This window comes from Octopus sinensis, linkage group LG26 (genome assembly GCF_006345805.1).
Source record: "Octopus sinensis linkage group LG26, ASM634580v1, whole genome shotgun sequence".
Lineage (NCBI taxonomy): Eukaryota > Metazoa > Mollusca > Cephalopoda > Octopoda > Octopodidae > Octopus > Octopus sinensis.
Window position 1 is genome coordinate 10,395,308 of NC_043022.1, and position 25,022 is coordinate 10,420,329.

Consider the following 25,022-nt stretch of genomic DNA (forward strand, 5'->3'; position numbering starts at 1 on the left):
TTCATTTCTACATATATATACACATACATACATATATATATATATATAATATATATATATATATATATATATATATATATATACATATATATACATACATACATACATATATATACATACATATATATATTTGCAACACTAACTTCAGGAAACCTACCAGCCACCTAGTCACCTACCGATCGGGCCGACATACCAGCCAAATTGACTACATCCTTGCCAGGAAAAGGGAAAGATGGCTGCTTATAAATGCCAAAACCTTCCCAGGCGAAGAATGCACCCCGCAACATAGAGTGGTAGTTAGTGACTTTAGGATCAGGACTAAGAGGACAACCAGAAGACGACCAACATGGAGAAAAAGGATCTGGAAGCTTAAAGATCCTGCGAATGGACAGAAATTTAGGGACATATTACTTGAAGCCTTTGACGAAGTAGAAGGGGATAGAGCATCACATGGGGTAGAAGACAACTGGACGTTTCTAAGGGACAACCTGCTAAGAGCCACTGACCAGATCTGTGGCTGGTACAAAGTCCCCTCTCGTCCCAAGGTAACGTGGTGAAGGAACAATGTTGTAGACAGGGCTATTAGAGAAAAGAGACAGGCTTGGAAGGACTGGAAGAATGGTGGTAGCAGAGAATTGTATCAGACTGCCAAAAGGGAAGCTAGGAGACAGGTCTTTCTAGCCAGAGGGGAAGCAGATAAGAAAAAATTTGCCAATGTTCTGCGCCATGAGGACCAAAGACTGGAGGTGTTTCGTGTTGCAAGACAGTGTGTGAGTGAGAATTGTGATGTGGTAGGAGAGAAATGTGTTCGCATGGATGATGGTTCACTTGCGCTAAATGAGGATGCAAAGAGAGAGGTTTGGAGACGCCACTATGAAAGGTCGCTGAATAAAAAAAATGAATGGGATAAAGAGAGTCTGCCGAATGTCGACCCAACAGAGGGACCAGCTATCTGAGTTGACAGTTCCTTGGTAGTTAAGGCAATTAGAAGCATGAAGACAGGAAAAGCCCCAAGCCCATCAGGAATCACTGCAGAGATGCTCAAAATATCTGGTAGTGTCAGCTATAGCCTAGTCACCCATATAGTTAATCAGGTGATACACGAAGGAGTCATACCCTATGACTGGTGTAGCACTGATGCTATATTCCTGGTAAGGCAGCTGCAGGAGAAATACCTAGCCAAAGATAAGCCCCTGTACCTGGCTTTTGTTGACATGGAGAAAGCCTTCGACAGGGTCCCCCAATCCCTTATCTGGTGGTCAATGAGGAAACTAGAGATAGATGAATGGTTAGTGAGAGCTGTGCAAGCCATGTACAGGGACGCCGCTAGTAAGGTGAGGGTTGGCAACGAGTACAGTGAAGAATTCCGGGTAGAGGTAGGGGTCCATCAAGGCTCAGTCCTCAGCCCCCTCCTATTTATCATAGTCCTCCAGGCAATAACGGAGGAATTCAAGACAGGATGCCCCTGGGAGCTCCTCTATGCTGATGACCTTGCTCTAATTGCTGAGTCACTTTTAGAACTGGAGGAGAACTTTAAGGTGTGGAAGCAAGGATAAGAATCGAAGGGTCTTAGAGTCAATCTAGCTAAAATCAAAGTCCTAATAAATAGGAAGGTAGACAAATCACAAACGCCTTCAGGTAGATGGCCCTGCTCGATCTGTAGAGAAGGTGTAGGTAGAAACTCTATAAGATGCACCAGGTGTAAGCTATGGACACATAAGAGGTGCAGCAAAGTCAAAGGAAGGCTAACTGGGAAGATAGTTTTTGTATGTGGCAGATGCTCAGGAGCAATAAACACTGAAAATGCTCTGAGACCAACTTCTGCCACATTCCAGGGAGAAAAACTAGAAATAGTTGATAGCTTCCATTACCTAGGTGACCAAGTCAGTAGTGGGGGTGGGTGCATTGAAAGTGTAACTGCTAGAGTAAGAATAGCCTGGGCAAAGTTTAGGGAGCTCTTACCTCTGCTGGTGACTACAGGCCTCTCGCTCAGAGTAAAAGGCATATTGTATGACGCATGTGTATGAACAGCCATGCTACATGGGCCGTGACTGCTGAAGACATGCGTAAGCTCACAAGAAATGAAGCCAGTATGCTCCAATGGATGTGTAATGTCAGTGTTCATACTCGACAGAGTGTAAGTACCTTGAGAGAAAAGCTGGACCTAAGAAGCATCAGTTGCAGTGTGCAAAAGAGACGTTTGCGCTGGTATGGTCATGTGGCGAGAATGGATGAAAATAGTTGTGTGAAAAAGTGCCACACCCTGGCAGTTGAGGGAACCTGTGGAAGAGGCAGACCCAGGAAAACCTGGGACGAGGTGGTGAAACACGACCTTCGAACTTTAGGTCTCACTGAGGAAATGACTAGAGACCAAGACCTTTGGAAGTATGCTGTGCGTGAGAAGACCCGGCAGGACAAGTGAGACCATAACCTGTGGCCTCTACATGGGATGTAGCTGGTCCACTTATGCATACCTTTCCTTCTTGGGACACAAAACTCTACTTGTGAAGACCTGTTGAGGCAAGTGAGAATCAGAATCGAAATCGATCAACATCAATGGAAATTGTAGGTGTGATACCAGTGTCGGTGGCACGTAAGAGAACCATCCGAACGTGGCCGTTGCCAGCGCTGCCCCGACTGGCCCCCGTGCCGGTAGCACGTAAAAAGCGCCATCCGATCGTGGCCGTTTGCCAGCCTCGTCTGATACCTGTGCCAGTGGCACATAAAGAGCACCCACTACACTCAGAGTGGTTGGCGTTAGGAAGGGCATCCAGCCGCAGAAATATTGCCAGATCAGACTGGGCCTGGTGCAGCCTTCTGGCTTCCCAGACCCCAGTTGAACCGTCCAACCCATGCTAGCACGGAAAGCAGACGCTAAACGATGATATACATACATACATGACCTCGTGTGTACCGTTGGCGATTTTTTTCCCCCGTCTTCCCTTCTCCTATGTTTCCGACGAAGAGCTCCGCTCGAAACGTTAAACCCTCCTTCTTTCCTGAGCGTCCAATAATTTGTTCCACGTCCTCGTGTTGTGTTTTTTTGTGCTTTCTTGTTTGGATTAACTTTATATACATGCATACATATATATACACACACACACACATACATACATATTAATATACACGTGTGTGTGTGTGTGTGTGTGCATTACCAGTACCATAAATCTGTGTCCCTTCACTGATGCTACCCTTTTACTTCTACTCCATTTCAAACTCTTAGACACATAAACACTGTCTCTCGTTTTTCACTTATAATCTTATTTCTCCTCTTTAGAGACATCAGACTTGATGAAAAGATCTGTTGTCTCTAAAGTGTCAAAACTTTGATAAAATCCACAGAAGGGATGGTATAATTTTTTTTTTTTTATTTTATTAAACCTCATTCTCAAATTGCCCCCTTTCTCTTATTGGCATACTAGACATTGTATACAAAAGGTATACAACATAACCCTACACACATTCCTCACCAAAATATTACCAATGCCCCATGGTGGGAATCACGGGTCTATACCTTCTGAGTTTGCATTCTGCCAATATAACAATGGAAGCATTCATTGATGTACTTGTAATTATAATTAAAACAACACATGAAGGTTTTAAAATTCATCTTTATTTCAAAAGCTTATCTCTACTGACCAGAGGCACATGCTAGAAATGGTAGCCAAATGCCCCTCAAATCACACCCTACCACCTTTAAAGAGTTTGTCATGAATAGAATGTCTAATTATAGATTTGCTCCTTCAAGGTTAAGCCTGAAGCTACACAACAATAACATGTACAAGGTGCATTCAAGAAGTTTTGAAACTTTATTTTTTTAGAAGCACTTATAAATGTAATGTTAGTATATTATTACTATACATCAAATAAGCTGACCTGCCAACTTTTTTTTTTATTCCAGATTGAAGGAGACAGCTGTAACCACTTTGAACACCAAGACAAAGCACCAGTCCACAATTCCATCTTGGTAATCAACTTACTTGACAAAAACAGGTGCCGGAACTGTCTTTCACCATCCCTACTGCCCAGACCTTTCTCCCTGTGACTGTTCCCCAAGCTGAAGGAGAACCTCAGGGGCAATTGATTTGAAGGCATTAAGAAGATGAAAGAGGTTGTGACAAGGATCTTGGACACCTTCACAAAGTAGCTAGAGTACAAAACGAGATTCAAGTTTTGTATTTCTTAGACATTAATGGCACTCCTGAAAAAATCTCAAAACATCAGGAATACACCTTGTTACGTTAACTTCTTTTAGTTGGTAAATAGTGAATAGCTTCAAAACATTCTGCCTCTTTGAGAGCTTTTTTTAGAACATCAACAGTACGTTGCTCTGGTCTGGAACTCTGGTACCACCTGTTTAACATTTGGAAGCTCTGTTCTTGTGTGTTTAAAGGATAATCACACCTGATATTATCCAGTTGTATGCTTTTAATTCCTAGAAAAATTCCTGCAAAAGATACAACAATAAGAACTAATTACAATCATCGTCATCATCATTTATGTGGGGCAGATTGTCTACAGCCAAATGTTCTTCCTGTCATGAACAACAACCCTTTACAAAAGTGGTTCTTAACCTATTTTTTGTAGTGCCCTCTCTTCCTTAAGTAGTTATGTCTAGCACCTACCTAAGTGGTGAGTGTCACATCAGGATTAAACTAACTTATGGATGATAATTTAGAAATTTTACTCTTAAAATGGATTGTATAAGCTTTTAACAGAGAAATACTCTTTTACTTGTTTCAGTCATTTGACTGTGACCATGCTGGAGCACCGCCTTTAGTCGAGCAAATCGACCCCAGGACTTATGCTTTGGAAGCCTAGTACTTATTCTGTCGGTCTCTTTTGCCGAACCGCTAAGTTACAGGGACGTAAATACACCACCATGTCAAGCGATCTTGGAGGGACAAACACACACACACATATATATATACAACAGGCTTCTTTCAGTTTCCGTCAACCAAATCCACTCACAAGGCTTTGGTCAGCCCGAGGCTATAGTAGAAGACACTTGCCCAAGGTGCCACGCAGTGGAAATGAACCCAGAACCATGTGGTTGGTAAGCAAGCTACTTACCACAGCCACTCCAAAAACAAATTGAATGAAGACAAAAGTTGTAAATTTACTTTATACAATGCAACTTAATGACTTCCCTGTGCTTGACAAGATCTCATTTTATTTTACTAACTATCAGCAGTTTCATCATGTACAAGCAAAAAGCCCCCCGTCCAATGGACGGTGCTGTAATAAATGAGTAGAAGCATTTTGGATTATGGTAAATTTGGGAATAACAAGAGGAATGGAGCAAAAAATTTCCACTATTGATATATACAAGGCTTCTAACCAATGTTAACCAAAGCATTTCAAGAACGAAAGTCACCATAGATGCAGCATGGCTGTGTGGTATGTAGCACCAGCACTGATGAGGTCACCAAGTCATTTGCAAGACAAAAGCCCCTCAAATGAGATGGGGGAAGGTATTGGCATAGGTGGCTTTGTGCCAGGCCATGAGAAGTTAGAGTATGACAGACGAGCAAAAAGAGGTGTCTTGTAGATTATATAAATGGTTAGCCCAGCCAGAGGGAGAGAGAGAGCAATGGAGGCGATGTGCCAGAGTGTACTTTCAAGGTACAGGAGACCCCCTCTGGTCATGAATGATCATAGGATTGCACCTAGTAAGTTATCCTCCCAGGCACAAGGTCAGGCAAGGTTGTTTATGAATGGCCAGCAGTCGCCCGTGCATACCAGCCTCCCCTCTCCACACCAGTGATGTTATCCAAAAGAAAGACAAAGGCCAATACAGCTTGACACTAGTGATGTCGCAACTCATTGAGGCCAGTGCTTACACTGACCACACAGCTACAGTTTAATGGCCGCCAGTTAAGTATAAAAAAATAATAGGCGTAGGAGTGGCTGTGTGGTAAGTAGCTTACTAACGAACCACATGGTTCCGGGTTCAGTCCCACTGCATGGCACCTTAGTCAAGTGTCTTCTACAATAGCCTCGGGCCAACCAAAGCCTTGTGAGTGGATTTGGTAGACGGAAACTGAAAGAAACCCGTCATATATACATGTGTGTGTGTCTGTGTTTGTCCCCCCCCCCCAACATTGCTTGACAACCGATGCTGGTGTGTTTACATCTCTGTAACCTAGCGGTTCGGCAAAAGAGACCGATAGAATAAGTACTAGGCTTACAAAGAATAAGTCCTGGGGTCGATTTACTCGATTATCGTTCAGCTAGTGTTAGGAACATAAATTGTGACTAAGGTTTGGTGGAAGATTTAATTCAAAACTTATGAAAACAAGACATTTGTTACCATATTTCTGTTGAGGTGCTCTGTGTTTCTTTCAATTAATTTTAAATATAACAAAGACTTTAGTAAAATAACTTAGTCATCATTCAGCTAGTGATAACAGCAATAACTAGTTTGAAAATGATATATTTAACCTATCAGACTACTAACCAATCATTAGAATAGATTTAAGTTTCTCTTATTTTGTATAAGTAGTATTAAGGGCCATGTGGCCCAGTGGATAAGGGTGGTTGGTTACAAACAAGACAGTGGGGTAGATGGAGGTTTCAGTCTCAGGTAGGGATTGTGATAGGATTTTATTTTTTCTGTAAATGGAGAAGGGGGGTAAAAAAAAAAAACACCTGTGTCCATGTCTTTATCCACAAGACCATTGAGACAACAACAATAACTAGTTTGAAAATAATATATATAAACCTATCAAACTAATGTAATCACTAACCAATCATTAAAAACAAAACACAATCAGTATGGGACAAGATTGATCCTTTGTCCAAGTGGTATATGTGTTGCGGTGTCCATGTCTTTACCCACAGGACCATTGAGACAACGGAACACACCATGCTACCTGATTCAGGAATTGATCTAACAGCCTTAATGATTACACAATGTAATAATGTTTTGTTTATTTTAATTTTTAAATGTTCATATATGCATTTTTTGCCACTAAATTCAAAAATCACATTTGTTTTGATGTAACATCGACAGTTATTTATTCCTAATTTCATATTTGCTTGTTATATTTGTAACTTTTCTCTACAGCACTTTGTTGGTTCAATCTATTGTAGTATTGTAAGGATAATTACACAACAGTTAGTACTTTTTCATATATTGAAAGGTATTTAGGAAGTATAATATTTTGGCTGTAATTTCTAGCAGGTTAAATGAGCAGGTCTTCCTGTTTGCTTAGCTGCAAACGTAGTAGTTTATAGCAGTGACTTGCAGTCAGGAGGAATGAAGTATTTTAGAGTTAAAAGTGACTGATAAAGAAAGAGAAATAAATATATATTTATACATACAATAAGGTCGAGAAAAGTGAAGCGTGTTAAAAAAAAAAATGGAGATAAATGTGTCAAGGTCGACATAGGAGAAAAATGAGAGCATATGATAATGTCAAGGACAACTTATGAAAATGAGACGGGAGTAGGTCAAAGATGAAACTACGAGAATAAGAAACGGAACAGGTTTTAATCTCCATGTTGCTGCATATATATATAAGTTTGTCTCCCGGTCACAAAAAGAATATCTAATAGGTGTAAAAAAAGAAAAATGTGCAGAGAATGAATAGGGAAAAAATTTGCGCAAAAGAATGGCGGCGGGGGCTTTCAGAAAATTCGCAAGATCCGATTTTCCTCCCATAGCTCGGGAAAATGGATGTATATTGTTGAAAATTTTATAGAAATACCGTTCAAATGGCAAAGATTACGATTATAAAAAAATGTGTGGGGAAAATGTTTTCCGAAAGGGTGGGGAGAGTATTTCGGAAAATTCACACGATCCGATTTTTTCCCCCTCATAACTTTCAGGAATATATATCTCTCTATATATATAAAGCTGAAGTTGTCTGTGTATGGCAGGTTTAGTAGCCTTCAACTAACACTATCTCCTCCGAGACCCTGCTGCACAAGTTGACCAAAATTGAGAGTATGATAGAAGAAGGCTTGCTCTTCATTCCGTAGAAGAAAAAATTCAAATCGGACCATGTTAATACCAAAAATTATTTACATCAAAAAGGTGCTTTTTTTTCTATGAAAATCCCTAATTTTTACGATTTTTTAACTGCTGTGTCGTCATTTTTCGGTGTATTTCAACCAGAAAAATGTTCACTTAAAGAGAATAATAAGCTACATAAAGTGCGCAACCTCTTTAGCTAGAAACAATGTAATGGGGATAGCCCTCATCCATCAGCACAATTATTTTTTTGTTTACAACACCAACTGACCATCATGTATTTTTCCCTCCAGTTCTAGAGAGGTTATGTGACCTCAGCCGTTCCAGTCTGACTAGTCGTCTATACTAGCTAAGCGCTTTACAGGTTGGGCATAAGGGGAATTAGATGCTGTGTGCAAGAGAGAAGACTGCATAGGTTTGGTCAGCTGATGTGTATGGATGTAGACAGTTGCATACGAAAGTGCTGATCACTTAAAGTGGATGGAACTTGAGGAAGAGGGAGACCAATGGCCATAACTTTTAACTTCTTGAAAAATACATTACTGCTCCTGTCCGTATAAGCTTTCTGCCCTAATACTCTAAAGTGTGCTTCTTTTACGTACATATGGACTACTGACGATATATATATATATATATGAGAGGCTTCTTTCAGTTTCTATCTACCATATTTCCTCACAAAGATTTGGTTGGCCCAGAGCGCGAAGATTCTTGCCCAAGGTGCCACGTAGTGGGACTGAATGCAAAACCACATGTTTGGGAAGCGAGCTTCTTAACCACACAGCCACATCTGTCCACATGTATCAAAAGCTCAATTAGATGTAAAATTAAAAAGATATAAACCATGTATTGTTATTTTTATACTCACCAACTTGCCGCCATTTGTTTGATAACTGTTTTGCTATACTGAGAATGTCCCTCTCATCCAGTTTTTGAGAATCTGAAAGAAATATTTCAAAATCTTTCACTTTATATTGGAATTCCCATCTCTGCTTATAATATATAATCTATTATTGTGAAACATTGCTATCATCAGTGGTCAATGGTTGACCACTAAGGTCTCAACATTTACAATATCTACAGAGGTATCAGGTAATATCTAAATATTTAGGACTGCAATAAAATAAACTATTTGGGGATGGTCATATTTTTGCCAATTAACCACACACACATTATATACTTGGTTTTCATTTCAGCTTTATTATTATTATTATTATTTGAGTGTCTTTTGTATGAAATTTTTCATTGGCCAGCTTCTGTCAAATCGTCCAGCCCATGTTAAACGACAATGATGATCACACATCAGTGACCTCTTTAGCTATGTTCCATCCCATGTGTCTCCTCCTGTTATGTTTAGTCCGTTCTAAAAGTTAACTACTTTCTCTAAATCTCCTCAGTTTTTAAAGATATCCAACATATTCTCACAATAATCATTTATATTATCTAGCTATAAACCTTTTGTGATTCTTTCCTGTGACCCCTTAGCATGGAGATGTAACAGCCAGACCTGGAGAAACTCCCTGATTTCTAACCTACACACCCAGATGAGAAACGTTACCCCAGAGATCCCTCAGAGAAACCCTATTTAAGACAGCAAGTTTGGTCTTTTGACCAACCTCTCGTCTTCAGAGGATCGACTGCTGAGAATTGGTGCATTACTGTGCCAGCATCTGCAATTTAGCATCTTGCTCCATATTAATACATCCCCTAAGATACTTAAACTTCTCTTTCCATTAATCCCCATTTATTTTTACAGTATTTTTTAGTCTTTTAGTTTTACAGCTGGTATGATACTGAAGGGTAATATACCGACAACAAACCAGTCTTCTAGTTGGAAGTTACTCAAATGGGTGTGTAGCTTAGAGACCAGGGAGTTTTTCAAGGATCCAGCTGCTGCTGCTTCACACTGAGGGGTCAACAGCTCCACCACTATGGACATGTGATTAGACTGACACAGGAAAGAATCATTAAAAAGTTACAACCAGCTGATAATTAAATGATTGAATGGACGGATGCAGAAGCTCCAGAAGATCTCGACTTTGCAGATGATTTTGCGCTACTTTCACAAACATATTTACACTCACCTGTCACTTGAGGTTCACTGCCCTGATTACCACTACACAATGGACTCTGATTACCACTACACAATGGACTCTCCAATCTGAAACAAAATAAAAACACAGCCCACCAATAGCATTAATTAACACTAAATAATATATAGTATACAGGTTTACAGTGAATATTACAATACTCAGAGAAAAGATCAATTGTAGAATAAAATATTTAACATATAAACTGGCTCAAATATTCTACCTGTTTTATACTTAACAGGTTAACTGCCACAGTCCATACTGAAAATTACCAATGATGACATCTATTTCCAGTCATACTGCGTACTGTTTAATTACAAGGAAATGTCATTTATTTTCATTTCTCCACTATTTCATAATTAAGCTTTAATATTCAGCACTCATGTTATCTAACCATTAGGAGACAACAGGGATGATCCATTGGCCGAAAAGTTGAATGACAAAGATTCTGTTAGTTCATTCAATTTTCTATACAAGAATATATGTAGTTTTATACATGTAAAGTAATTTTTTATAATTTTTTTTTTTTTTGAAAATTAAGTGCATGCTCTCTGTAGAGCTAGGGAAAAGGGTTCTGTCTTCTTAGCACTGAAACTCCAAATGGTTAAATATCCTGTCAAAGATACAGAATAAAATATTTTCTTAAATTGTGAAAATATACCAGCAACAGTGCATATAGCAGTTGTATGAAGTTTGCAATGATCCACCAGTGGTGTACATGAGGCAGTTAACATGTTAAACCAACCAGATTTAGTTTCTCACACCTACTCTACATTGTCATTCTAAAATAATCAACAAAATCATGAAAATCTATAGTGACGAACGTTCCGGGAGGCTTGCAACCAGCAGATCTGAGAAAAACATTGCAGATGTGCATGCAACCATGATGGGAAATCATTAAATCACCGACTGTCTTGGAAACTTGTACACTTGTGTGCAGCTCATACACTTTCTGCAACTTTGCACAGGCCTCTGAGCGAGTATCGCCAAGCTTTTGGCAAAATTTGATGCAGATTCTCTGCTCAACTTTCTGCCATGGTCAGTGCAGCAATCACACGCTACACACGTTCCTTCCAAGCACTGCTGTAAACAACGGAAATGAACTAGAATGTTAAAACTTAGTGTGCATGCACAGCAGACTTCAAGGTTAATCTCTGCCAACTGGGCGGCTTCCTTCTGCGTGCTTTAGCTTCGTTACTATGGTAACAGTCCGGATACTTATTGATCAGACCACACACATATATTATGTGGTAATGCTTAACAAGTAGAAAAGCAGTCGATCAGCTAAGAGAGTAAAGATAATCATATAATAAAAAAATTAAAAAATCCAAATCTTGTTAATAGAGCTACTCAGAGTTTCCTGGTTGAAATAATAATTGATTCCATCACAAGACCGTTTGTCAGTCGTCTTTTGAACAGATAACGTTTAAACAAGAGAGGCTTGTAAAGAGACACAAGGGAGATAACAATCGTTGCACAATTTCGATATCAAGTAAACGTAAATCAGAAGTTAATGGTTTACTAAGTGTCCTGTGGTCTATAAAATTCCAACAAGATGTATTTCTTAAAACGCTGACATACAGAAAAAGTTTCAGTCTTCAAATTTATGTATTCGTTGGAAGGTTCTCAAGTGTTTTTTTTTAAAGATAGTTTCTCAAGAGAACACTGAACATTTTTTGGGCCCTAGATATATTTACAAGATTTATGGTTTTTGGGTTTTTTTTTCAGTAAACACTTTATATATACCTGCTTGAAGACATGTGTCAATCTATATATATAAAGTTGAAGTTGTCTGTGTATGGCAGGTTTGGTAGCCTTCAACTAACACTATCTCCTCCTATACCCTGCAGCACAAGTTGACCAAAATTGAGATTATGATAGAAGGTTTGCTCTTCCTTCCGTAGAAGAAAAAAATTCAAATCGGACCATGTTAACACCAAAAATTATTTACATCAAAAAGGTGCTTTTTTTCTATGAAAATCCCTATTTTTTAACGATTTTTTTTACTGCTGTGTTGCCATTTTTAGAAAAATGTTCACTTAATGAGAATAACAAGCTACATAATGCAAAATTTTTACTTTTCAAAAATTACAATTCTAAAGGGTCGAAAAGAAAACAAACTTGAGCAACGCCGTGCAATACTGCTAGTTTATATATATAATGCTTCAGTAATGTTTCTGTAGGTGAATCTGAAACAATTGTGGTGTTATCTAACAAAGTGTATTGCTGGTTTATCCTGTCACTGTTAAGGAATACTTACCGAGGTGGATAAAGCACTTTTATTTTCCTTTTCAGATCTTGATCTTCAATGAGATCAATTGGTTTGGTATTGTATTTGTTTCTACAGTAAAGGTCTGCTCCTTGCTCTGCTAGATAGCTAACCACTACAGCAGCAGAAAGTCTGGCTTCTTTAGCAAAACCAAGCTTTAAACAGCACTACAAAGGATGAAAATATAAAGTGAGTGCAACATCATGATAATTACACAATAACCACACTATATCTCTGTACAGTTTGTACATTGAGAGATTGAACTGATTACATAATATTGAATTCTTACCTTATTTTGGGTTGAGTCCATTTTAAATTGATTTTTACATTATATTCAATTATGTTTTAATAAGTTCATCCCAAAATACAAACCACACTAGAACTTAACTATACAACTACCTAGATAAAATCAATTGGTCACAATATGGGAAGTACTTATGTAAGAGGACTGTGTGTGTGTGTGTATATACATACGCTAATGCTTTACAAGCAAATGCTCATGCACACTATGTATAAAGCTATATATACTCGTGTGTGTGTGTATCATCATCATCATCGTTTAACGTCCGCTTTCCATGCTGGGTTGGATGATTTTGACTGAGGGCTGGCAAACCAGATGGCTGCACCAGGCTCCAATCTTGATCTGGCAGAGTTTCTACAGCTGGATGCCCTTCCTAACGCCAACCACTCCGAGAGTGTCGTGGGTGCTTTTTATGTGCCACCGGCATGGGGGCCAGTCAGGCGGTACTGGCAACGACCTCACTCAAATCTTTTTACACGTGCCAGTGAAGCGACGGTAATGATCACGCTCGAATGGTACCCTTTTATGTGCCACTGGCACGGAAGCCGGTTAGCTGCTTTGTCACTGATCACACTTGTATGGTGCTCATTGCACCCCGCTAGCATAGATGCCAGTCATCGAATTTGATTTTGGTTGATTTCACTTGCCTCAACAGGTCTTCACAAGCAGAGTTTAGTGACCAAAGAAGGAAAAGGTATGCATAAGCGGGCTGGTTACGCTCCTGGCATAGGCCACAGGTTATGGTCTCATTTGGCTTGCCGGGTCTTCTCAAGCACAGCATATTCGAAGGCCGTGCTTCACCACTTCATCCCAGGTCTTCCTGGGTCTACCTCTTCCACAGGTTCCCTCAACCGCTAGGGTATGGCACTTTTTCACACAGCTAACCTCATCCATTCTCGCCACATGACCATACCAGCGCAGTCGTCAATCTTGCACCCAAACTTCTAATGCTTCTTAGGTCCAGCTTTTCTCTCAAGGTGCTTACACTGTCAAGTATGCACACTGACATTGCACATCCATCGGATCATACTGGCTTCATTCCTTGTGAGCTTATGCATGTCCTCAACAGTCACAGCCCATATTTCACTGCCGTGTAGCATGGCTGTTCATACACATGCATCATACAGTCTGCCTTTTACTCTAAGCGAGAGGCCCTTTGTCATCAGCAGAGTTAAGAGCTCTCTGAACTTTACCCAAGCTATTCTTATTCTAGCAGCTACACTTTCAGTGCACCCTCCTCTGCTACTGACTTGGTCACCTAGGTAACGGAAGCTATCAACTATTTCTAGTTTTTCTCCCTGGAATGTGGCGGAAGTTGATCTCTGCACATTTTCAATATTTATCGCTCCCGAACATCTGCCACATACGAAAACTATCTTCCCAGTTAGCCTTCCTTTGATATTACTGCACCTCTTATGTGTCCATAGCTTACACTGGGTACATCTTATAGAGTTTCTACCTACGCTTCTACTACAGATCAAGCAGGGCCATCTACCTGAAGGGATTTGTGGTTTGCCTGCCTTCCTACTTATTAGGACTTTGGTTTTAGCTAGGTTGATTCTAAGGCCCCTCAATTCTAATCCTTGTTTCCACACTTGAAACTTCTCCAGTTCTGATAGTGACTCAGCAATTAGAGCAAGGCCGTCAGCAAAGAGGAGCTCCCAGGGGCATCCTGTCTTGAATGCCTCCGTTATTGCCTGGAGGACTATGATAAATAGGAGGGGGCTGAGGACTGAACCCTGGTGGACCCCAACCTCTACCTTGAATTCTTCAGTGTACTCTTTGCCAACCCTTACCTTACTTACAGTGTCCCTGTACATGGCTTGCACAGCTCACAATAACCATTCATCTATCCCTAGTTTCCTCATTGACCACCAGATAAAGGATCAGGGGACCCTGTCAAAGACTTTCTGCATGTCAACGAAAGCCAGGTACAGGGGCTTATCTTTGGCTAGGTATTTCTCCTGCAGCTGTCTTACTAGAAATATGGCATCAGTGGTGCTTTTCCCTGGCACGAAACCAAACTGACTTACTCCCTAATCCTTTGATACTTCTGTAATTATTTGTATCTAGGGTGTCACCTTTACCTTTGTAGCAGTTGACTATTATGCTGCTACACCAGTCATTGGGTATGACTCCTTCGTGTATCACCTGGTTAACTATACAGGTGACTAGGCTATAGCCGACACTACCAGATATTTTGAGCATCTCTGCAGTAATTCCTGATGGGCCTGGGGCTTTCCCTGTCTTCATGCTTCTAATTGCCTTAACTACCAAGTAACTGTCAACTCGGATAGCTGGTTCCTCTGTTGGGTCAACATTCGGCAGACTCTCTTTATCCCATTCATTTTCTTTATTCAGCAACCTTTCATAGTGGCGTCTCCAAACCTCTCTCTTTGCATCCTCATTTAGCGCAAGTGAACCATCATCCATGCGAACACATTTCTCTCCTACCACATCACAATTCTCACTCACAGTATATATATATATATATACATATGTTTATATCATTTGAATTTACAGAAAAGAAAAGACAAACAGGTGAGGGAACAACAAGCAGGTGTATTAGTTTGATGCTAGAGAAGACTGCAAATTTCTGACGTTTTGAGCCCATGCTCTTTAACAGAAAGGATTGAGAGGTGAAAAAAGGAGAAAGAATTAAAAAAAAAATGGAGAGAGAAAAAATGTGTGGGGATTAATGGTTCAACATGATGAAATATACACATTTACATAACTCATAAAACAGGTAATAACAACATGATGAGTATGCACAGCATGTCCAAATTCAACCAAACCACAATGATTATCCTGGTCATACCAATATAAAAGGCTTTTAATGCTTCAACTCCAACTTTTACAGAACACAAAGGATTTTCACTGGAAATACTCATCTCTCTGAGGTCCTTACATTCAACAGTATTATATGACATGACACAAGATGCCAGTGGATGTATGGAGACCTGTTACAGTTAGAACTCTTCTCAGAATGAAATAAGCACTAAAGAGGTTATCTTTGACTTGAGACAGCATTCACCCGAGGTGGGTTGAGCTGGCTTCACCCGGGTGGGTTGAGCTGGCTTCACCTGGTGTGGGTTCAGCTGGGTTCAGCTGGCTTCATTCATCCTCAATGCTGCATCTCTCACAAGAGATGTACAAAGAGGTTATCTAATCATGTCAAACAGCCCTCTCTTCTATGATAGATCATTATTTTGGAATGATCGTTTTGACTTCACACTTTGATGACAAATTTTTTAGGAGTTGCTCTCAATACAGTAGAGGAGCCATGTGTTTGAGGATGCAAGGAGGTTGAATATTACTGGTAATGTAATTCAAGTAGGCTTTATCAGAAGGGACTGTGATATTTAACAGTGATGTAGGAGGGATCAGGCCATTGCCAAACTGAGGTTCATTATCTGGTGTGAAACAGATGATGCATGTTGAGCACCTTGACAGGTGCTGAAGCACAAGCCTTAGTCAACAATAGTATCAGTCAGGGAGTCTGACTGGGGTGGTACACCTGTCAAATGGTATGCGAATGGATGTGAACTGAGCCATGACAAACAATATCCATCAGTCTCTCTCTCACAAGATAGTTTTGAAACTTACCTTATCTAAGGCTTCAATATGTTTAGTCTCAGATTTAAACCTCCTTTTCTTCAAGGCTAGATGAAGAGAAGTATCTCCATACATATCACCAGCATTAACATCAGCCCCTTTCAACACTAAAGCATGAATCAGTCCCACATGTCCATTGGAGACAGCATTATGCAATGGTGTTTGTCTATCATCATGGTCTTGAATATTCAGTTGTATTTGATCCTATATTGAAGAAAGAAAAAAAACTGGAAATAATTGTATATATATCAATATGTCATTATGGTCTTCATCATCAAACTTTTAATGCAGATTTAGTGTTGTCAGGTGAAGAATATCCTTCATAGGTCCCTCTATAATTTGGAATATCTAGTCACTTCTTGCATAATGAGTACAACCAGTTTCTGGATGAAAGCAGAGTCCTATCTTCTTTCCTATTTGCTGTCCCTTCAACTTTTATTAAGTTTACCTTCAGGCCTCGTGATTCTATGTTTTGCTTCCATAACTGGAATTTTTCCTTTGAATCATCTACCACAGATTCAGTTCCAAGAACTCCATATTGGAGGTCCCACATCCAGTCAGATTTACATTCCTGTTATGGCCTGGAGGATTATAATAAACAGGAGGCAATTGAGGATTAAACTTTGGTAGATCCCTACCCACACATTGAACTTATTGCTAATGCACCTCATTGACTTGCACAGCTGTCACAAGGCCCTCATCTACATCTAGTTTTCTTAGTGACAACCAGATTACAGAACATAAAAACACTCTTAACCATTAAACAGTTAAATTGGCCATATCCAGCCCAAATATTCTACATGTTTTATGTTGAAACTGGCCAGATCCAACTTTTCATATTTACCTTACAATATCATTCTAAAAATAAACAATCATATCGTTGAAATCTTGAGGCAATGAGATAATGCAGGATTAACTCAAGACAATGTGAATAAATAAGTATCACATTTGACCAAGTAATCTGAATACTGCAGGTCAATGAATGCTAGGTATAGGCTAGCTCTGAACTTCTCTTGCAGTGGTCTCATCAGAAAGAGGGCATCAGTGATACCTCTTTCTGGTACAAAACTGAACTGCACCTCAAGAAAGATATTTCTGTTCTTAATCAGTAACTTTCATAAGCTAGACCACCAACTTGATGCCTCTGTAGTTTCCTCTCTCCTGTATCTCCTTTACCTTGTAATAATTAACAATAATTCTGTTTGCACCAGTCATTAGGTATAACACCTATTTTTATTTCCTGATTGGCTATGATCCTCATCTGAAATATTCAGTATCTTTGCAACTATACCAAATAGTGTAGCTGCCTTTCCTGTCTTCATATCCTCAAGCATTCTATCTGCTGTACTGCCATCAGCCATTAACTTGGATGGCTAGTCCATCTGTTGGGATTGATTGAATATTTTTCTGTCATGCAAACAAACAATTCTTCACTTTGTTCATGTCCTTCAACTATCTTTGCTATTCCATGTAGCTTAGTGGTAGGGAGTATTCAGTTCACAATCATAAGGTTGTGAGTTTGAATCATGGCAACGTGTTGTGTCCTTAAACAAGACACTTTATTTCACATTCCTCCAGTTAACTCAGTTGGCAAAAGTGAGTTGTACCTATATTTGAAAGAGCCAACCTTCTCACATTTGGTCTCATGCTGAATCTCTCTAGGAACTACATTAAGGGTATGTGTGTCTGTGGGGCCACTTTCACATTTATTTTGCAAGCAGGCTGTCCTGTTGATTAGATCAATCAGAGCATATGTTTTCATAACCAATGGAGTGTAGTTATACTAGGTGCTGATAAGGTCCTGGGTTTGGGTAAAAAACTACAGGATCAATTATTTTATTCAACATATTCCCCTCTCAGATTCACACACTGAGTGGCACTTCGGTTTTTTTAAGCCCTGTAAAAAAAAACTCAGATGGTTGGGCCTCCAACCAGGGCTTTCATGGTACCCTTAAAACTAGGAACTTTTCAGCACCCCTCATTTATATTAGCCTATAATAAGGTGTGTATACTGTATCATTTGGTATATATTTACACAGAACAATGTGATATATTTTGGTTTCATATTTAGATCTAAAGTATATGTTGTATCATGTGACCATTGTCAACGTGATGGTCATTTTCACAATGGCTATTGTCAACACCACAAATATTGCTATCCTAATTACCACTATGTACCATGCTTCTCTATATTTGTATGGGTTGGATATGTTTGTTTCACCAACAATGATGATATTGAACAACCAACAATGATAAATGCTAAAGGAGTGTATATACTGACTAACCTGGGACAGCAACAATTCCACCATTTTCTGATCATTCCTGAAAGTTATACAAAGATGATATTGCTACTAAAAATGCAAACATTACAGATATTGAGATAATTGATTATTAGATTAATAATTCATGAAAACAAACATAAGTAAATATAATTATAACATTTTCTACAATATACAAAACAGTCAACTGGGCAAGTGTCTTCTGATCAAAGTCTTGTGGGTGGATATGACAGACAGAAATTGATTGTGTTCATCTCTGTGTTTGTTCCCCCTTCACCGCTTGGCAACCAGTGTTGGTGTATTTACATCCCATAACTTAGCAGTTCAGCCAATAGATTGATAGAATAAGTACCATGCTTTAAAAAATTACTGGGATTGATTAATTCAATTTCAAGGCAGTGGTGCCCCATCATGGCTGCAGTCTAATGACTGAAACAAGTAAAAGATACAGGACTGTATCAATATAAATGACATACACACCTGATTAACACAAGAATCTAGATGAGGCACAATAATGAAGTAATATGATACAGTAATATACAATAAGTAACCCTTTTGACACCACCCACCTGAGAATGCCCCTGGTTCTGAGATATAAATTCTGTTTTGAAGTGATCTGAATTAAAAACCTTTCATCAAATTTTCATATTAATTTGTTCCAAATATCAAATTAATACTGACAAAGTTCTTTTAATAAATTCATTAATTTCAAAATCAACTAAAGCAATTGTATTTCAATAAATGTGGTAGGAAAAAAGGTTAATCATCTCGCAAGGACAAATATTATAGAGAAGAGGAGATAGCTTATTTAATCAACCCTTGAACCTTTCTGTAACATATTACATCCTGCCAATAGTGAACAAAGGTAAATAAGGATGTAATTAAGAATTTTGCTTCCTAACCATGTAATTTTAAGTTCAGTCCCACTGCATGCCACTTTGGGTGCCGCCATGAGTGTCAGATCATTTGCACAATGTGGAGAATGTACCACATTGGATTCAGAATTCATTCAAGGCTGGAGCCACATGCTCCCTATACAATTCAGACTCACAACACATAAATTCACTGCAACACAATTTCTTTTCCTCAATTTAACATTATCCTGAAAAAAATCAAAGAATAAGGTCCCAATCTGGACAGATTTCTTCAAGGGATACCATATAAGCCACCTTACATCTCAATCAACAATAACTCCCTATTTGACTGGGCCATGATACCACAAAACTTGACTTAAAAATGATGCAACAGATCCAATCAGGTGGTGCTATTAAGTTAAACATGACCTGGGCCAATTTGTGGCCGAAATATATCTAAGTTATATCCCCATCAGATACCAAAATCATGTATGGTTTTGCTAGACGGATACTAAAAGAAAGCCGTCATATGCACCAGGCAAGAATTGTAAGCAATAGTTGCTTACAATTCTTGCCATTATCACAAATGTGGTGTCCAACAATTTCCCATTATTTGTACATCATATCTGTTGTGCTCGGCAATTTACGGAAAATAGAATTTTTTTTTTTTTTACTCTTTTTACTTGTTTCAGTCATTTGACTGCGGCCATGCTGGAGCACCGCCTTTAGTCGAGCAAATCGACCCCGGGACTTATTCTTTGTAAGCCCAGTACTTATTCTATCGGTCTCTTTTGCCGAACCGCTAAGTGACGGGGACGTAAACACACCAGCATCGGTTGTCAAGCAATGCTAGGGGAACAAACACAGACACACAAACATATTCACACACACTTATATATATATACATATATACGACAGGCTTCTTTCAGTTTCCATCTACCAAATCCACTCACAAGGCATTGGTCGGCCCGGGGCTATAGCAGAAGACACTTGCCCAAGATGCCACGCAGTGGGACTGAACCCGGAACCATGTGGTTGGTTAGCAAGCTACTTACCAAACAGCCACTCCTGCGCCTATTCTTATTTTTTTAAAAATTTATTTTGAAGGTTATCAACAATGTCCTTGATCTCCACCAGAGCTGAACAGTCAAACACACACATCCACTTTAACTCCCCTCTCTTATTAGTCAGCAGTATGTGCTTTTGTATATATGTATGTAAATGTCTATGTATTTTTGATGATTCGCTTCAAGTCTCCCATGAAAACATAACCTTACTTGAAAACAAGTGCTGGTTGAGGAACACTTCCTTTTGTACCCCCACCACCATAATTTTTTAAAATATATTACACATGGTGGAAAATTGATTTCCTACCATGTATTATAATAATGATGATGAGAGTCATAAATATTAGGAATTTCTATTAAAATAAAAGCTTCATTTCTGTGTTATGGGCGTAGGAGTGACTGTGTGGTAAGTAGCTTGCTTACCAACCACATGCGTGGCACCTTGGACAAGTGTCTTCTACTATAGCCTAGGGCCGACCAAAGCCTTGTGAGTGGATGTGGTAGACGGAAACTGAAAGAAGCCCGTCGTATATATATATGAGTGTGTGTGTGTATGTTTGTGTGTCTGCGTTTGCCCCCCCCCACATCGCTTGACAACCAATGCTGGTGTTTACCTCCCCCGTAACTAAGCGATTCGGCAAAAGGGATCGATAGAATAAGTACTAGGCTTAGAAAGAATAAGTCGGTACTACTTAAGAAGAATGGTCCCGGTGCCCGCATCCGCGCTAGCTAGTCGTGACTAGTCGATCCTACAACGACTACCTAGCAAAGTAAATAAAACGCAAAATAATTTTTTAAAGTAAAAACAAAAACACAAAAGATCGACTAGCTAGCGAGTGCGCGCACCGGGACCACTCTTCTTAAGTAGTACCGAATAAGTCTTGGGGTCGATTTGCACGACTAAAGGCGGTGCTCCAGCATGGCCACAGTCAAATGACTGACACAAGTAAAAGAGTAAGGAGTATGTAGCTAGCGGGGATGCGCGAGTACGCGCACCGGGACCACTCTTCTTAAATAGTACCGAGTATGTATATTCATGACCCAATTTGCCTAACTTTTAGGCATGAATATACGTAATACAGAAATGAAGTTTTTAATAGAAATTCTCGATTTTTATGACTTTCTCATCGTGGGGCACAACAAGAAGTCTTTCCGAAGGACGATTGGTTAGAGACAAGGCATCCAGCTATAAAAAATCTGCTTCAAAGAATTTCATCTGAATGGAATTTTCCAAACATGGAAAAATGAATTTCAAATAAGGATGAAATGCAAGATTTGAACAAGAAACATAAAAGAAACGAACCAGAATATACTGCGAGGTATTTCAGCGTCGATGGTTACTGTTTTAACACATTACAAGAGAGAAATGTAAAGTTTTATAAGGAATTGCTGTAAGGTGAGTATTTGATACTGTAACAGGCGAAGATATAGATGAGATGAAGTGAAAAGAATCTAATGAGAAGCCAACATCGACACAGACAATAATGGCGGTCATGGTGGGAATTAATGTAAGGGAGATAATCACTGCTAGATAAGTCCAAGAACAGTTCATCAAAGAAAACCTGCCCCCGTCTCTTAGGCAAGTTTTTCGGTTAACCTGTTACGCTCAAAGGGAGCCGAAATTGGGACTTTAACAGTAACAAAGATCCTGAATGTCTTTCCGTTACTTAAAAAGGCGTAACTTCGGTATAGGTACCGGAAGTACCGGATACATTTCAAGAAAGTTTTTTTTTTATATATGGGGGGGAGGGGGTTAGGGTTTGTCTTAGGGTTAGAGGTGGAAGAAAAGGGTTTCTGTTATCTTCAGAAATGTAAACAAAGCCACTTACGGTACCTATACCGAAGGAGCGCCCTTAAAAATATAACCTATGATGGGATTATAACAAATCAATATAAACAAACGTGATTGAAAAGTTAAAAGAAATAAACGAAATTTGAACTTTAAAAGTAACAAAGAAGATTCACGAAGTATACATTATTTTTTACTTATTACAAAGACCTTAAGTATATGTTTCATTACTTAGAAATATAGTCCAGGATAGGATTATGACAAATTAATATTGGCGAAGTGTCGGATCAGGACGGCAACATAAGTTGGATTTTCTCCATTTTGACGGGGATTTTTCCCAATTTTTTTTTCGGGATGGTGAGGGTGGCGAGAGAAAGATAGTGAAAAACATCGATACATGTGAGAGATAATGAAATGATGAAGGTGGCCGTGGGATGTGCTAGAAACAACAGCCCAATCTCCCTTAAATCCCACGTTTTCATTTGGATTTTTTTTTTTTTTACCGAAAAGGCCTTTTACTATGGTTTTTAAATGCGTAGTGTAAATAAAAGATGGCCCATTATTTTCCAAGGCTGTGGTGAAAACAAAATTGGGAAATCTCCGTTAAAACGGAGAAAATCCAACCTATATCTGCGTCCTATGAAACTCTTCCCAACATTATTGAACAGTTAAAAGAAAAAACAAACAATCAGATATGGATCTTCCAGATCATTCTTAACTTACCTTGAAACTGCCAGATGTAAAGGTGTGTTACCATCCAAAGCCACTGTATTGATTTCAGGCTTAGATTTCATTAATGCAGTTATTGTGTCGCAGTTTCCACTCCGACAGGCCCAGTGCAAAGCTGTGTAATTTTCCCTCGTCAAGACATTCACATCAAGTTTACATGTAAGTAAAACGTCTACTATATGACTGAATCCACCCCGACAGGCCCAATGTAAGGGTGTGTAGCCATCATTGGCCACCAAATTGACATCTGCTCCATATGCGAGTAAAACATTGACCATATCATAGTATCCTTCACGACAGGCCCAATGAAGTGGTGTATTACCATCCATAGCCATCGCGTTGACAGCAAGTCCTAACTCTAGCAACTCTGCAACTTTGTCACTCTGTCCACGACGACAGGCCCAGTGTAGCTCCGTATTGCCATCCATTGCCATTTTATTATTATTACAAGGGTTCTATTTTTAGAATCTTGATTGATCTGGAAAAAAAAAGGCACACTAAAAATGCTGTGTAGGAGAGAGGAGGGTTGGGGAGAACTTGTTTTTATCATAAATATAACATAAATATAACAAATATTTCAGATCAGAGCCTACCTGAAGCTCAACGATAACAATATCCCAACCAACTAAGAATTCTCTAAACAAGGGATTTTCAACTGGGGTTCATACGATTTTGTTGTTAAAATTTGTGCAGCTTACTTCCCACCCACACGGTTCGGGGTTCAGTCTCACTGCATGACAACGTGGGCAAGTGTCTTCTATAATTTCAGGCCAACCAAAGCCTTGTGAGTGGATTTAGTCGGCACAAACTGAACGAAGCCGGTCGTGTGTGTGAGTGTGTGTGCGTATATATATATGTAGTGGATCTTGCATGCATACATCGAAATTGAGAGGAGCTTTGGGTAGAAAACTGATGAGGATGAACGTGTCCACATCCTTTGTACATTTTTTTTTTCCGTTTTCCGGCATAGTTTCGGTTGTAGTAGCACAGATTTCCGTCGATTTCCGTAAAAAACTTTTATTTTTTTACATAAGTAATGAGAGCGAAAGAGACTAAGAGGAAGCGATTTTACGACGAGAAGGTTTCACTTTGAAGTCGGCCTGTGTGCGTTTGATGGGGTGTGGGAGACAGACAGTATGTTGTGTAAGTGAAGTGCTTCTGTTAGTGTGTGCGAAGAGACAGAGAGAGTAATGTGTGAAAGAGAGAGATAACTGATTTTTTTACTCGGTGTATGTGTATATGTATGTATGCATGTATGTGTGTGTGTGTGTGTATGTATCTATGTATGTGTGTGTGTTTATGTATGTATGTATGTATGTATGGCCGATTCAGTGTTTACATTATTTCGAATTAAAACGAAAGATTACCTTGCGGCGCCTGTTTATGTAACAGTCTGCTATGTAGAAAATAATGAGGTTGACTCAATGGAATAATGACAGTGATCGAAGATATAGACAAAATTTTTTTTATTTAATCGTTATACATGCCTTGTCGACTGCTACTGTGCAGCCTTAATGTCTCTGTTGATGTGACGATGGTGAAATGGTAAGAAAAAGACGGGAGAGTTATAAAATGAGGAGATATTCTTCTCATGAGAAAAGAGTTGCATTCAAAGGAAAAAAAAAGTTAATAGTCTATAGAGGTGCACAGAAACTGGGTGCAAGCATGCATATATATGCATGTGTAAACATTGTGTTGTGCAGCAAAAGGAACGAACAGTACAAAATGTGTAAGGAAAAGTGACAAAATCCGATTGGTAATGTTCTGTGTGAAAAGTCTATGCCGGCCATACATACATACATACATACATAAACACACACACATACATAGATACATACACACACACACACACATACATGCATACATACATATACACATACACCGAGTAAAAAAATCAGTTATCTCTCTCTTTCACACATTACTCTCTCTGTCTCTTCGCACACACTAACAGAAGCACTTCACTTACACAACATACTGTCTGTCTCCCACACCCCATCAAACGCACACAGGCCGACTTCAAAGTGAAACCTTCTCGTCGTAAAATCGCTTCCTCT

At 39.2% G+C, this 25,022-nt stretch overlaps 1 protein-coding gene across 3 annotated transcripts in view; it reads right to left on the reverse strand.

Annotated features, from left to right (window-relative positions):
• LOC115224731 (E3 ubiquitin-protein ligase MIB2) overlaps positions 1 to 25,022 on the reverse strand; it is a 28,073-nt gene that overhangs the window by 855 nt on the left and 2,196 nt on the right. The window contains exons 2-8 of one of the 3 annotated variants that reach the window (XM_029795603.2): positions 22,963 to 23,446; positions 18,536 to 18,572; positions 16,242 to 16,454; positions 12,326 to 12,501; positions 10,060 to 10,136; positions 8,844 to 8,915; positions 3,594 to 4,447 (exon numbers count right to left, since the gene is read on the reverse strand). In XM_029795603.2, coding sequence (XP_029651463.1) covers positions 4,242 to 4,447; positions 8,844 to 8,915; positions 10,060 to 10,136; positions 12,326 to 12,501; positions 16,242 to 16,454; positions 18,536 to 18,572; positions 22,963 to 23,402 — 1,221 coding nt within the window. In that variant the 5' untranslated portion in view covers positions 23,403 to 23,446 and the 3' untranslated portion in view covers positions 3,594 to 4,241. Of the gene's footprint in view, positions 1 to 3,593; positions 4,448 to 8,843; positions 8,916 to 10,059; positions 10,137 to 12,325; positions 12,502 to 16,241; positions 16,455 to 18,535; positions 18,573 to 22,962; positions 23,447 to 25,022 lie in introns of those variants that run through there. The other 2 variants (XM_029795602.2, XM_036513586.1) reach the window with 2 other exon arrangements.